Below are 15,510 nucleotides of genomic sequence, written 5' to 3' on the forward strand. Positions count from 1 at the left end.
AGGCAGAAGAAAAGATGAATGCCAGTGGGTTTGTTTGTTTGTTTTTGGAGCTTTCGGCTTATGGGATCTTAGTTCCCTGAGCAGGCGTCAAACCTGGGCCCTTGGACATGAGGGTGGGGAGTCCTAACCACTGTGCCACTGGGGAATTCCCTTATTGGTTCTGGTTCTGAGTGACTTTATGATCTGGTTGGAGCCATGACATGTGCCGAAATGATCGAATAGAGGGCAGGGGGGAAAAAATGAACCAGCAGCAAAGAGACCGGGGTCAAGGGCGGTGGATGTTTAGGGAAAGGGGCAGCCACTTGCAGCTGGAAGGCTGATGAAGGACAAGGCATTTGAGATGTAGGCAGAATCCTCACATATTGTAATGGACAAGGAGATGCAGGCTGTGAAAGCAATTGTGTAGTCAGGTACAGAGCTCAGGCATCTCGGGCTGTCAACGAGAAGCAGTCTTACAGTGCCCTTGGGCCAAGTTAGGGTTTATGAGGGGGTGTGGAAGACGTGATGGCTACCACCGTAGCACCGGTGCCTGTGTGAAACAGCTTTGGTGTAGCAATCAGAAGCTTGAGTGTTCTTTCTGATTCTCATTCTTTCAACTTGGGAAAAAAGTGTGGGGTTTCCTCCCTTGTCCTCCCAGCAAAGAGTGGGCCAAATGGTACCCTAGTGCAAGCCTCTTCCCCAGACCAGGATATGTGCTTGCCTTCAGACTGGCCGCAACCAGGAAAGAGGAGGTTCCATTTATTGCTTCTTTCTTTGTGGCTCCCTGACTCCATTCAATTACAAAGTGGCTCTTACACTGTTAAAGCCCAGTGTCTCTGGGCTACAATTTCTAGCCACAGACCCTGCATTTGCTGTGCCTCAAACATGACCTTCAGGCCACATCCCATTACACCCAAGCCCACAACAACGTTAACCAGCTTTCTCTCTGGGTAAGATGAGCACAGCACAAACTCCATGCCTTTTTGCTGGCATCTCTGCGTCTCTTGCCCCTTTAGCACAAAATTTCATGGCAATCTGGGAGGCTGGAGAAGCCAAGGATGGCCTTACTTTCAACTGCGTTATGTTATTTAGGAGAAAGGAAAAAGGGAATAAAAACTAGATCGCTGCGCCTGGTGAGTATCACAGTATAAAGCGACAGGTCAGGCTGTATTTGTTTTTGCTGCTGCCTCTTGCCTGTGGGAAAAGCAAGGGCGGCTGCAGCTGCAGCATCTCAGATTTAAAGCTGTGATACAGTGTGCATTTCTAAAGGGCACTGTGGGCTGCAGAGGAGCTGTAGTACAGTGACACCTAGTGGTGAAGTGTGACATTGCCACTCAGCTCTATAAGCTATTACAGGTGTTTACAGAGAAAGGTCCACCTAGTCAAGGCTATGGTTTTTCCAGTGGTCATGTATGCATGTGAGAGTTGGACTGTGAAGAAAGCTGAGTGCCGAAGAATTGATGCTTTTGAACTGTGGTGTTGGAGAAGACTCTTGAGAGTCCCTTGGACTGCAAGGAGATCCAACCAGTCCATTCTGAAGGAGATCAGCCCTGGGATTTCTTTGGAAGGAATGATGCTAAGGCTGAAACTCCAGTACTTTGGCCACCTCATGCGAAGAGTTGACTCATTGGAAAAGACCCTGATGCTGGGAGGGATTGGGGGCAAGAGGAGAAGGGGATGACAGAGGATGAAATGGCTGGATGGCATTACCAACTTGATGGACATGAGTTTGGGTGAACTCTGGGAGTTGGTAATGGACAGGGAGGCCTGGCGTGCTGCAATTCACGGGGTCGCAGAGTTGGACACGACTGAGCGACTGAACTGAACTGAACAGAGAAGAAGGGTTTCCCTGGCGAATCACTGGTAAAGAATCTGCCTGCATTGCAGGAAAGCTGGGAAGATCCCCTGAAGGAGGGCATGGCAACCTACCCTAGTACTCTTGCCTAGAGAATCCCGTGGACAGAGGAGCCTGGCAGGCTGCTGTCCATCGTGTAGCACAGGGTTTGACATGACTGAAGTGAGTAAGCAGCCACAGCATCAAGAAGAATGAAGGAAATGAGTCGTGGATACCATGAATGTATAATCTAGAGATTTCTGGGCTCAGAAAGATAGAGTGTGCAGTGGTTAAGGGGGGCTTGAAGATCAGCATGCCTGGTTTTTAAGCTGCAGTTTCCTCTGTATATTTTTTTAATGCTGCTTCCTCTGTCTAAAAGGATCTTCACCCTACCCCCTCCATTCTGCCTGTCAAAATCAGGCTTATCACTCTAGTTAATGATAATGCACACTGAAGGATGTAGGGAGGTTATCATGCCTGCCGTTTATTTTGAAACACAGCAACAACAGACAACAGCAAGTTGGCTCAGTGGATGGATAGAAGAATGAACGGGTAGAGTGACATGTTATAAAGCAAATGTAGAAAAAGTGAATGGTGGGGTCTGAGTCAGGGGTGTATATAGTGTTCACTGTGAAACTGTCTCTGTGGAAGACTTCTATATGTTGGAAATTTTTCATAATAAAATGTTGGAGGAAAGGGCTTCCCTGGTGGCTCAGACAGTAAGGAATCTGCCTGTAATGCAGGAGACCAGGGTTTGATCCCTGGGTCAAGAAGATCTCCTGGAGAAGGGAATGGCTTACCCACTCCATTATTCTTGCCTGGATACTTCCATGGACAGAGGTGCCTGGGGGGTTATACAGTCAGTGGGGTGCTGGAGAAAGGATAATCTGTCTTTAAAAGCTAGCTTCTCTTTCAAAACTTTGGGAAAGGCTTTCTAGATTGATGGAATTATTTATGACTGGTGACCCACATGTGTTGCTAGAGCCACTCTCAGTGGCTGGCTGACTGGTCAAGCTGATGTCCGCGGTCTTAGCCTTTGTTTTGGACAGTGAACTCCTTGTGAACAGCAGACTAGGCTGTCTTTAAATATTGGATACATCAGACAGGCACCATGTAAGACACAAAGGAGAGATGGTTCCCACATGACTGGAGGAAGAGTTTAGGAATATCATGACACAAGTTAACTTGGTTGAACGTCAGTTTTGTCATGTGAGGTTTATGGGACCAACACCACTGTGTGCATGTACATGCTTGTGTTCGGTCGGGTCCGGCTCTTTGTGACCCCAGGGACTGTAGCCCACCAGGCTCTTCTTCCTGTGGAATTTTCCAGGCAAGAATGCTGGAGTGAGTTGCCACGTCCTACTCCATGGTTGTATGTATACGTGAGTGTGTTTTTGGAAGTCAGAGAAAAATGAGGGTTAACATTTCTAATATCCCGCATTCTTCCCGGCTGTGAAACAAGACTGCTGTGTGGACCAGCGTCCCACCACCAGTTACATCAGTGATGTTTTGTGTCTCTGGGTTTCCTGTCCTTGGTTGGAGCATTCTGTACCTCAGTTGTTGTTGTCGTGTGTGTGTGTGCTCAGTGTCTCGCTCTTTGTGACCCCATCGTGGGCCACAGCTCATGGAATTTTCCAAGCAAGAATACTGGAGCAGGGTGCAATTTCCTACTCCTGGGCATCTTCCCGACTGAGGAAGATCAAGGGTTCGAACGTGTTTCTCTTGGGTCTGCTGCATCGCATGCACATTTTCCCCACTGCACCACCTGGGAATCCCTTCTGTACTTAGTACCATGAGTCAAATCTAGGGCTTGGAACTGTATGGATCCACACCATTTGGAGGGTCATGCTCTAGAATACAAATAGGGCTCAGAATGTCCTATGAAGGTTGCTAACAAGAATTCATTCAGAACCAGGCACCTGGAAAGAGACTCCAGAACCATTTGGAATGACATACTTGTTTCCTTAAAGAGTAAGCATATTATAATTCTGGGAAGATTTAGAATATAAAATTTTTAATATAATCAATACCATAATGTTTATATTTTTATCTTAAGGATTTGTGCATATGAGTTCTTCAGTATGCGTATTTAAACTAGTTTGGCTCACATAACAGGTTAGTCTGTATTTCCAAATTAAAATGTGCAATGAAGTAATTGACTTAAGACTTGATTTTGGGGAAGGGTTGAAGTCTTAACTAGATTTGTAAGCAATGTTGGCACACTCAAGAGAATTTATTAGGTTTCTATGAGTTGTTTAAGGGAAGGTTTTGTAAGGTAAAGAGTTTTAATATTTAAAAAAATTAAATTAACTATAGATTAGTTTAATATGTTTGAAGTTTAATAGTTTAAATGTTTGAAGGAGTTTAACTAGGTTTGTAAAATGGACCAAACATTAATCCAGTGGCCCTTTAAAAGTGGTTATAAAAATTACAGGATATGTAAGTCGAATTGAAAACATAAAGAAAAACTAGGGCATTAAAAAAAAAATAACTAAACAGATGAAATAAACATTTTAAAGCCAAGTAAACCTGACTAATGTTTCTCTGCACAAAACCACCCTTAGAATCATTTTTTAAAAAAACAACACATAAAATAGTGACTAACGTTGCACCTTTGAGTTCACGGTAGATGCTTGGTATTAGTGGAATTTGAATTTATAATTTGAATCAGCAATATTCCTTTTGGTGAGGCAAGAAGAAACACATAGCAACCTCGAGTTAATTACTCTTCTTGGCCTGAAACATGGTTTGAAAGAACATAGAATTTTGAAAGGGGATCTTGGTCATGTAAAGAACCGGGACATGAGAGTCACGACAGACTTTCCACGATACGACGTAGCGTCATGCTCAGCACGTAGTAGATGCTCAGTGAGGGCCTCTTGTAGAAGTAGTGATTTTTAGAAGCACTTTAATCAAAGTATGAGTTGACATTGTTTATGCCACTGCATAAACCACAGGGTGTACAGTCGAGTGTGGCTTCCAGGGGACTGATCTCATCCATTCAACCAAATGCCATAAGAAATTAAAAACTGGAGATATAAGTTATAGGCCTCTTGGATCAAGCTATTCTGTCTGCTTTCAGAGAAAAATAAGCAAGTCTGGGGCCAGGAGGCGTTTTTGCCATCTGGACAAGGTTCAGATGAAATTGCATGTAATTCAGAGCCCTAGATTTATCTCATTCCAGCCACTCAGCCCTGAACAGGGTGCACGGTGAGGCCCCGAGCTGGAGGATGCTTGGCCCCTCTGCAGACATTGTCATTTAGGTCTGACTTCTGGTAATTAGGCACTCCTAGCTGGGCTCTGCTGTCAGCCAGCCTTTGAGACAAATTGCAAAATCTGTACAACCATCTGAGAGATGGAGAAGTAGACCCAATGACACTACAGGGGATATTGGTAGTTCTCAAAAGTTGAAAGAGAATGCTTTGAGAAGCAATCCTCAGAACTGAATTTAGAGGTCCTTTTCCTGTGGTTAAAGAGTAAGTTCAGTCAGTCACAGTGGGGGATTGACAACTTGAAGATGGAAACGATAGGCTTCATCTAACAAAATGAATTGCAGTAGAAATAAATGTAATGTTTTGTATTTGGATCTGAAAATCCCAATGATGCACGAAAAGACTAGGAACAGGGGTAGGGATATATCTGAGAAGTAGCTCCTATGAAAAAGACCTTGGAATTAATTGACTTCAGTTGACAGTTTATTGTAATCCCCCCAAATCTAGTGCGGTGCTGGGCTGCATCAACAAAGACCGAGTATTTAGGACCAGGCAGGTGACTACAGTTCTGGGCTCCAGGCTGTGAAAGGAAATGACAAAGGATGGTCACAGGATGGAGGTGGGAGTGTTCCAAAGTTTGCCACAGATAACAAAAGAACAGGAAAGGTTTAGCTTGGATAAAGCGCTGCTGGAGGACCTTAAAGCTGTCAGAAATTTCTGTGCATTAGGAACTAACCTTCTTCTTGTTAAGAGATACAAAAGAATCTGGGGGGTGAAAGTTACAGGAAACCTCAAATAAGGAGGGTCTTTTTATCTTTCTATATGTTTTAAGGCAGAATGGGCTTTTCCCTTCATTCTAGAAGTGCTGGCTTCTGTAAGGACTCAGACTTTTAGGGGTGAGAAAGAGTGGCTCAGAAGTACTTTGCAGCCCCAAGATTCCGCAGTTCTTTGCCTTCCAGCAGCGACTGTGTTCTGCACACTCCTAACAGGCAGGTGGAGGACAGAGCCGTCATTACAGGAATGTCCTAGGCAGCAATGGGCGAGGTTTTTTGAATTATTAGGCAAGATGCTCATCAAGACACTCTCACCAGAGCCTTCAGTTCTTTTCTCTGCTGGGGAGGTCTGAGGAATGCAGTTCTTCCCTTTCACCAGAGGCTGTGTTCGTGTCTCATTTTTTCTTTCTGTGCGCCCAGCAGTGTGGCATGTGCTGGGGAGACCTTGGGAGCAAGACAAAAGCTCTTGCTGTCTTCAGCTATGCAGTATGTGGAGACTGAGACGGTACACATAAATTAGACCACTAGCTATACTGTTAGGCTTAAAGTGACAGTTTGGGCCCATGTGTCCTGTATGAGTGCATTTTTATTTCATGTAGTATTAGTAATGCATTTCCCCACTTGGCTTTGGGGATTTATTTTCCCATTTATATTATAGTTCAGGTCATCTGTTTGAGATTTCTCAGTGTCTTGGTGCAGTAGGGACAGGAGACATTTGTTTATACTTTAAGGCACTTTCCCCCCAAAGTTTTGAAGGATGGAAAAGATTGAGTCATTTTTTTTCCTTCCCACTGACAGTTTTGTGTATAGTTTATTACTGATTCGGTGACTACCTTTGGGGGCTATCTGCCTTCATGCTGTAACTTCTTTCCCTTGTGTTTCTGTGGTCACAGCAGTTCATCCTCTCATGGCTACAATGACTGCTACCACTGCTGCTGCTGAGTCGCTTCAGTCGTGTCCGACTCTGTGCGACCCCATAGACGGCAGCCCACCAGGCTCCCCCCTCCCTGGGATTCTCCAGGCAGGAACACTGGAGTGGGTTCCATTTCCTTCTCCAATGCGTGAAAGTGAAAAGTGAAAGTGAAGGCGCTCAGTCGTGTCTGACTGTGTGCGACCCCATAGACGGCGGCCCACCAGGCTCCCCCGTCCCTGGGATTCTCCAGGCAGGAACACTGGAGTGGGTTGCCATTTCCTTCTCCAATATAATGACACTAACTGGAGCTAACGATGAGTAGAAACCTGGGTGAGAAGAAATGGATATGAACAATAAAACCATGACGGAAGCCCGTCTGTGTACTTCCACACTAAGCCTTGAATTTGTTTATACAAGTGACCATCCGTTTAGGGACAAGCATGCAAACAAAGAAAAGGCACATTTTAATTGCTGATTGTAGTTCATGATTAAATTCCCTTCTTCCTAATTTCCCTTAGTAAATATTTTCTGCAAAAATTATACTTTTAATTTTTATAGCATTAATAAACGTACAGATACAACTTAAAAATTCTTGATTCTGAATTCTAGTCTTAGCATTCAGAGGCTTTTTACACCTCACCCCTGTCCCACTCACACACCAAAGTAACCCACTTTATTGTAAATTCTTCTTTCTTTCAGGTAGGAATGAATTGATAGCCAGATACATCAAACTCAGGACAGGGAAGACGAGGACCAGAAAACAGGTAAAATAACCCACCTGGAAATTGTGCATGTCAGCGAATGGCCCACGGAGGCATTTTGGCTGCAGTGGCTGTCTGTGCTTTGGCTCCTAGGAGCCCCCAACCGGAGTTCCCTGTAAGGACGTCAGTGTTGTAGGTGTTTGAAATTGGCTCCGTTTTTACTGCTCCTCATTTCAGTGACCTTTTATTCCATGGTCTCTGGAGTTCCTTCTATACACATATGGAAAAGTTTCACTGCTAAGGACAGTGTATGAACTGCTCCTGTACTCTAAATCTTCAATTTTCTTCCCCAAACTGTGCATCTGCAAACATTGTAAAAGCTGCAGGTGCAGATACACTTTGCAAGTCATGCAATTTTGAGATTTTGCGCATTGTAAAATCCTGGAACAATTACATATTAGTCATCATTTCACTGCAAAAGCAACACTAGCAGCCGTGAGCATTGGCCAGAACATGAGGCTGAATGATGTGCGTCCAGGGAACTGTTGCTCCTTAAGCTATGGCTTTTTGTCAGTAGCTGCTGTGACTGAAATGAAGTTACAACTTAAATACCTTTGTGCAGCACTGGGTCAGGAATTTTCCTCTGCCCTCCCATCAGGGCTGTGGCGCTCTTCACTCCTTGTGATGTAAAGCAGCCCAAACCTCTGACCCAGTTCAGAACTGGAATGGATGAGAAATTAACATTTAATGAAAAGCAGAAAAAAAAAAAGAAATGGAAAAGGGGGAGGGAAATCAAACCAACCTCATGGGTGAGTTCTCAACAAGAAAAAAAAGAAATATTTATAATATGTGTTTCAGTGTTGACTATGCTGCCTGATTCGGCATGAATTTTAAAAACTTATAATCAAACCAAAAGGCGAGCTCAGTTGTGAAACCCTGAGCAGTAGATTCCAGTCCTCTGCTTGGGTGATGAGTTGTTTTTCTGAGTGTTTATGACGGGGAGAGCTTTCCCCGGGAATGCCCCGGTGCCCCCGCCGGGAGCCCACTGCTGAGTCAGCACAGGGGCAGGTGGCCTCCCGCCAGTGCTCTGAGGCAGGGCATTGTCTGTTCAGTGGGTGTCTCCCCTTCTGTGGCCCACAGCAAGCCAGTGGATCACATCAAAACAAAATTCGGGTGAAAGCAGGAGCCGGATGGAGAGGTGAAGAGGATGGGGGAGTTCCTGCTTCTCCGTACTTTAAAAAAAAAAATGTAAAAGCAAATAGAAAGAAAAAAATGATAATTGATACTGGAAAACAAAGTTAGAGATAAGCGGATCAATTATTATCATAAAGCCTGTTTTTAAGCTCACTAGAGTGTTTGAAATCAAGTAATAGCCTCACAGTCCGAGTCGCTGAACTTCTAAATGGAAGCTTCTAAATTTCTGAAACAGACAAATCTAATTCCCAGCATACTGAAAGTCCTGGACCTGGGCTGTCTGCTGATCTGTGAGCTCTGGTCATGTGCCCAACCCCTTCAGTGAGGGGAGGCTTCTAAATTTAACCAAGTCCTGCTGAAAGAGATGCAAATTTGTTTACCCAGTGGAATCATTGTGTTTCAGAAGCCTGGCTTGGCTCGGTTTCCACACCCCGGCATCCTGGGGATGTTTTTAGGCAGCAGTTGGTGATACCTCTCCAATGTGAATTTGTTGTTCAGCAAATCCGTGTGGTTTTTCAACCCAGATTTTTAACAGGATGGCTGGCTGGCTGTATTCACACTTTTCGCTTTGTAATAATATGCAAATCCACTTGGCGCCCAGTCAATACCCAAAAGAGTGGAAGGATTAAAGATATTTATAAGGGCAAAAAAAAAAAAAAAAGCTCTGCTAACTGGGTCTTTCCATTTCTCTTTGAGATCTAATTTACATGTCAGTATTATTTTAACATTTGCTACAGAATCCAGAGCTCTTAATGAGATCAGAATACAACCGACAGCTTCAGCTTTTTGATTCTGCAGAATGTGCTAATTTATGGATAGTCTCTTCTAAATTGAGAAAAAGGGATTTTCCCTCCTGATACTGAGAAGCTATAAATATTTTCATCTACCTCTACCCCCACCTTTTAAATTTTATAAAGAAAACAACCCCACTCTCCCCCTCTCATCCCGTGGCCCGCGATTTCTCCTGAGTGAGAAAACTAATATTAGCTTCAACTTTCATCCTGAATCCAGTCACTGCAGTGATGACCCAGTCTGAAAAGCTTAGAGCAGCGCTGGGGGCTTGGTGTCTGGCTGGGACTGTGTATTCCTAACTGCAGAGCTTTGTTGAGATGCAAATAACCTCCCCCCCACCCCCCACCCTGAAACCCTCCCAAGGAGTAGCGATTTTATATTTGATTTCCTTTTTTTGTTTTGTTTTGTTTTGTTTTGTTTCCCCTCATAAACCCGAACAATGTAGGTGTCTAGTCATATACAGGTCTTAGCAAGAAAGAAAGTTCGAGAAATTCAAGCCGCCATTAAGGTACGTCTGGCTTGCCCAGTTGTAGGGGGCTTTTCATCTCCATGGTTACAGGCTTTTCCTTTGTTTTCCTCCCTTCCCCTACCCTGCAGGTGTCTAGTCACATTCAGGTTCTTGCCAGAAGGAAATCTCGTGATTTTCATTCCAAGCTAAAGGTATGCGCTTTCCTGCTTTTTGGCTTGTGGTTGCTATGCATCTCACTTCCTGTTTTCCATGGTGACTGGTGAATGCCTGGTGCTGGGATTCTGGTAACCTAGTTTCCTCGCATGTGAGAGCTGTTTACATTTCTTTGTGTCTAATCTCTCTGTTTCTGTACTAGCCTCACATTAAGCTCAGAGTGTGTGGTGTGTGTGTGCGCGCATGTGTGTGTGTGCGCGCGCACGTGTGTGTCCCCCTAATAACAATGCAAATGCAGCAGAGAGCTAGTCTTGATAACTTTAGCACAGAAACATTTTTTTTTTTCAGTCTTCAAATACCTACCAAGAAGCACTGAGCTAAGAGAGGGAAAAAAAGTCCAAGAGATGCAAAGTTGGTGTAGAAATTATACATGAATCATTTCCAAGAGATCATCATGAAATTACTTTTTGAAATATTTAGAAATTATTTTAAATTTGTGTTTTTGATGTATTTTCAATACTTATGAAAAATACATCTTCTTCATGGAGTTTTTTATGTGTTCTTCCAACAGAGACTATTTTCTGCCAGATTTCTTCCACATTTCTTAATAATATTTTTTAAGTGTGTGGCTTTGTTAATTAAAACAGAAATTTGAGGTGAGGCCTTAAAAAACAAAAGATGGATCTTAGAGATGAGAAAGCTTTTGATCAAATCCATGTTTGCAATTCTGTTTATACTTGAATTTAATTTTTTTTTCTTCATGTGCCTCATTTCCTAGTGTTTTAAAATATATTTCATAGCAAAAACAGAGGCATGGACAGTTTTAAAATGCAAGTTCTCTTGTTTTCTCCCTTTGCAAGGTTTGCAGTAAAGTATACATGACTCTTTTTTCCCCCCTAATGTCCTATTTTAGAAATGCAAAGGGATTACAGTTTGCATGGAGGAGCTTTATAATAAAAATGAATCCATAATCCATATTGTTGTCTTTCTACCATGCCTGTTCTTGGTTCTCTTTTGATTTTTTTTCCCCGTATATTAAGTAAATTTGTATGTTTGTTCTAAGCTAAAGAACAAAGTGTAATTTCAGAGCCCTAAGTGGTGAAAGCCAGGACTCTTTCCAAAGTCCTCCAACTTTTTAAATGCAAACAAGGCTGGCTGTGGAATAGGACTAGTGACCAGGAAGGTGCATTTGGTGTGCCCTCCGCAGTGGGCAGCATGCTGGCTCGCTCGCACGTGTGGCTGATGGTGGCTGGCTTTTAGCTGCACTGGCTGAGCAGTTGGAAGACTAAAATAACTTTATGGCTCCTGCTTTTTAACCAAAGGTGCAGTCCTTTCTATATGGTTGTAACTACCCCAGTGTTTGCTCAAGTTCTCACTCTGTTTCTAGTTTCTCTAATGGATTAATGATGTACAAAGAAGTTTACAGACATCAACTTTATGTTTCCAATCTGCGATGTTATAAATTGCTCTATTTCTGCACTGCGTGGTTCCTGTATGCTCACCAGGGCACACAGCCCTAGACCGAAAGCCCTGTAAATGGTGGATAAAGCTCTCCTGGTCAGAGGGGATCACTATGGGATTCAACAAGCACTCTTTTTCTCTCTTGGGGACTTTACAAATCTTCCTCAGTGGAAACAGTTTTGCCGTAACGTTATGCCTATACATACATACCAACACACAGTTGTATTTGTGTTTGTTCTTTAAAAAAAAAAAAAAAAAAAAAAAAAGACCTCTCCCCACTTTCAGCCAGCGCTGGACCATTTCCTCTGGAGTAGGCACGAGGGGGAGGCAGAAACAGAGGCAGTTGGGTAGCAAGGCGCTCGGCATTTCAGCTCCAAGAACCACCTCCATCTTCTTACAGTTCGTCTCCTTCCTGCCTACCTCATTATTCTGGGAAAAATGGAGGCCTTTGTTCTTCCCATCAGCTAATACCAGTTGAGTGTTCCAGGCATGGCGCTCATCATGGTGGGCAGCTAACAACCAATCCTCTATTCATAGAGCTGGCTGTGGAAATGGGAATGTGAAATACAGGGCACTGTAGGGTAAGTGTTAGCAGAGAGAGCCAAAGGGAAACGTGCAGGGAATCCCAGGGACGAGTTGCATGGACCGTGTCTGCTGAGTCTGGGGATGAAAGAAGGAGTTAGTGCAGCGCAAAGCCTCGTGTGTTCTCTTGCGTTAGCTCCCTACAAAGTGAGTTCCGTTCTTCAGATTTTGAGCAATACTATTGAGGAAACCAGGTCTCCAAAGGTTCAGTTAACTCACCAAAAGCCAACCGATGTAGGAAGAGGCCAAGTCGCAATTTGAACTCAGATCTTTCTGAATTCTAAGCCACTGTTCTTTCAGACGGGGTTTCATCTGGCAGAGGCTGAAGTGGTTTTTAAGCAACAGGCTTCATGTCAGTGTATGGGGTAGACAACCTGTCACCACCCCTCGTGCCCCTTGGAGCTGGGCAGACAGCCCCTGCTTCCCATAATCCCTCAGCCTCCACATTTTAGACATAAGATGACTTTTAAATTTTTAGCCATTGGTGGAAACGGTGTAGGCTTAATTTGGGATTGATGCTGTGCTGATAATCAGTTAGACAGGGGCGAGATGCGTTCCTAGCTGCAGAGCCGCTGCGTCCCCACTTGGAGGGAGTCAGGATGGCCGAGGAGAATAAGGCCGCCTGTCACCTGCCTGCCTTGTTGCTGCTCATCTCCTACGGGCATTTTATGCTAAAGATGCTCTCCTTCATCTTCCTAACCAGCCCTTCCCGGGAAGTGGGCTCAGCCCCATGAGCCTGGTAGGAGAGGTACATCTCCCCACGCGATCTGCACTTCCTTGTTCAGCTCTGGAGTCTAATAGTCACGGGAGACAGGGATGAACGTCCTCACCAAGCTCCTGGTGCAGTCAGGCTGATAGCCTCTGTCTTCTTGGCCTCCCAAATAAACTCACTGCTGAAAGTTGAAGTCATCCCAATAGGCAAAAAGGAGAGCTTCTGAGCAGGGGTGGGGATGGCAGGAAATATCCAGACCCACAAAAGGGGCTTTGCTTTGTCTGAGGTGGTGTGACCAGGCTTCCTGGAGGAGGTGGCTGTTGACTGACCATCTCAGGACCTGTCCTTGCTGCGCCTGCCCAGCCAGGCCCCTCCCCATTTCTCCACATGCTCAGCAGTCAAAGGATTTCTGTTCTCTGGGGTGGATAGGCCTGTGGCCCTCCTATGAAGACTGGAGTTAAGTTTCATTTCTGTCCTCCCTCGGAGTTTGAAAAAGCAGTTTACTCATAGCCAGGGCCAGAGCCGGGTGTGGCTTCCAGGGTGCCCTCCTGCCTGTGAGCCTATCTTGACTTTCCTCAGAAGGGTGCGGGAGAATTCTTTAGGCTAATGATTTTCTAGCCTTTTTAAAGTAGCAAAATTCACATTTCAAATTGAAATCTAACTTGAAAATTTCAATATATGAAAATGTAAAAGCTGTTTTAATTAAAACGCTCACTCTCTCATCCTTAGCAGCAGCCTCTTTGGCTGGTTCTATTGAATAAAGTTTGAAAACCCACTGCTTTAGACAGAAGGTAAAGGAAAGGGCCATCCCTTTCAGCCATTCCTCTGGCTTTCTTTATACCAGACAGCTTGGGGATCCCACTGAAAGCCCACATCTCCTGAGTCCCATAGCCTATTCTGCCATATTCTTCTGCAGGAAACAGGCTGGGGAGAGAGTGGTTATTCTCACAGATGAGTCATTCTAGCTACAGAAGTCACACTCCTGAAAATCTGTTAGGATGAGTTTCAGAGATTGGCTTTAGGCTTTTGCTAAATGCAGTGTTTCTCAAAGTGCTTGTTTGTGAGCCAGATCACCCCCCAAATGTGTGGACTTTAATTTTTGCTTAAAAAAAAAAAAAAAAAAAAAAGGTTTTAGTAGAAGTTTAAGATTTCCATGTAGATTTGAGCTTTAAAAGCACAGAAACAATTACTTAGTGCAGTCCAGTAACCGTTCCATTGAGAACCTATGTGTTCTAGACCCTTTAGTTGGGCCTGAAAAGTTGAATAAGCAGAGTCTCTGTTCCCGAAGAACATTCGTCTTTTCTGTTATTTTTGGCCACATTTGGGGAAAATACAAGATTCCCAGTGGATTGTCTCCAGCTAGGGGACTCTGCAGTAGATATTTAACAGTGGTGCAAAGTTCGAGCAGTGAAAGAATGATTAATTCTGAGTGTGGGAGAATTAGAGAAAGCCCCATGAAGGAGGTGCCCTTAGAACTGTGCTTGGAGGAAGGCAGAGACTTCCCACAGAGAATGGGGGGCTGGGGATCCATGAAGAACAGCATCTAGCTGGAGGCAAGGAATGAGGCAGGAGGAGTGAGGTTCATGTGAGGAGCCAGGGGAGCATGCAGGGGTCATTCACAATCATGCTGTGGAAAGGATCCCTCCAGCCATTTTCGGAGGACAGCTAGGAGGGAGGCAAAGCTGACGGCAGGGAGGCTAATTCAGGGGCTGCTGTAAGAGGGAGGGAGGTGTGGGCCTGGACCAGGAGCTGACCAAGCACCCCGGGGGCCCCACTCTCAGCACTTATCCCTCCTTATTGTCATCACTGGCTGGTCCCCACTTCAGTCCTCTCCACTGCTGTGTCCTCTTTCTCACTCATTGTTTCTAAACAGCAAATTATGTTTAAAAGTTCCACTCTTATTAAGTCTGGAAAGTGTACATGGAAACTTCAATAGCAGCATTTAAAACTTAGGTTATTAAAGGCTGGGTTCTCTTAAAGGAATGGCCATTAACTGAGAGTGTCCATCAAAATTAACTATGATGTTTTTGTTGCTGAACAACAAATAGTTAATAAGTACAGAGAATGACATATTAAACATTCATGTTTGTACAATCTAGAAATGATTATTTTCATTACATTTCCTTCTAAGTTTTATTTTTTTTAGCTGAAGGAAATCAAGGGCAAAACATTATTCTTACTTTTTCTGATTTCCTCTGCCCATTGTTCTTCCTCAATTAGTCTCAGTCTCCCCCCTCTCCACCCCGTGAGTCCTTGCCACTTACTCTCTCCCTGAGAAAGTCATATCCAGTGAAAATTATATCTTCTTCTTTTGACTTTATCCTAAAACTGATCTAGATTTTTTTTTTTTAAACCTGTTGTCTACTGTGAACTTGTCCTAAAGCCACTGGCACCAATGTGAAACTATTCATCTACAGTTTCTCCTGGCCTGAGCCAGGACAGACTTGACCAACAATTCAGGATGGCCTTGGACACAGACTGCAACCATGAGAGAGAGATGCAAAGGGCAAGAAAAACTAGGGAGTAGTTGGAGAGTTCAAGGAGTGATGTGAGGAGAGCAAGAGCCAGGAAAGACTGGGGCAGTAAGGGGAAGGGGTGAAAGGGTCAGCAGAGTGCAGGTGAGATTCAGAAGCCCTGAGACGGATGGGAAATGCAGGGCATTTGTAGCCAGAGTGCCAGGATATGGGACATGAAATATGTACTTGCAGTTTGGGGTTTTGTTTTGTTTTTAATTT

The 15,510-nt window shown here is 44.2% G+C and overlaps 1 protein-coding gene across 16 annotated transcripts in view; it reads left to right on the forward strand.

Moving 5' to 3' along the window:
* TEAD1 (TEA domain transcription factor 1) overlaps positions 1–15,510 on the forward strand; it is a 274,521-nt gene that overhangs the window by 188,732 nt on the left and 70,279 nt on the right. For 12 of the 16 annotated variants that reach the window (XM_045162943.1, XM_045162942.1, XM_045162940.1 and 9 more), the window contains 3 exons: positions 7,411–7,475; positions 9,844–9,906; positions 9,996–10,058. In XM_045162943.1, the coding sequence (XP_045018878.1) occupies positions 7,411–7,475; positions 9,844–9,906; positions 9,996–10,058 (191 nt within the window). The remainder of the gene's footprint in view (positions 1–7,410; positions 7,476–9,843; positions 9,907–9,995; positions 10,059–15,510) is intronic. The other 4 variants (XM_044929548.2, XM_044929551.2, XM_044929547.2 and 1 more) reach the window with 2 other exon arrangements.

Source organism: Bubalus bubalis, chromosome 16 (assembly GCF_019923935.1).
Source record: "Bubalus bubalis isolate 160015118507 breed Murrah chromosome 16, NDDB_SH_1, whole genome shotgun sequence".
Classification (NCBI taxonomy): Eukaryota; Metazoa; Chordata; class Mammalia; order Artiodactyla; family Bovidae; genus Bubalus; species Bubalus bubalis.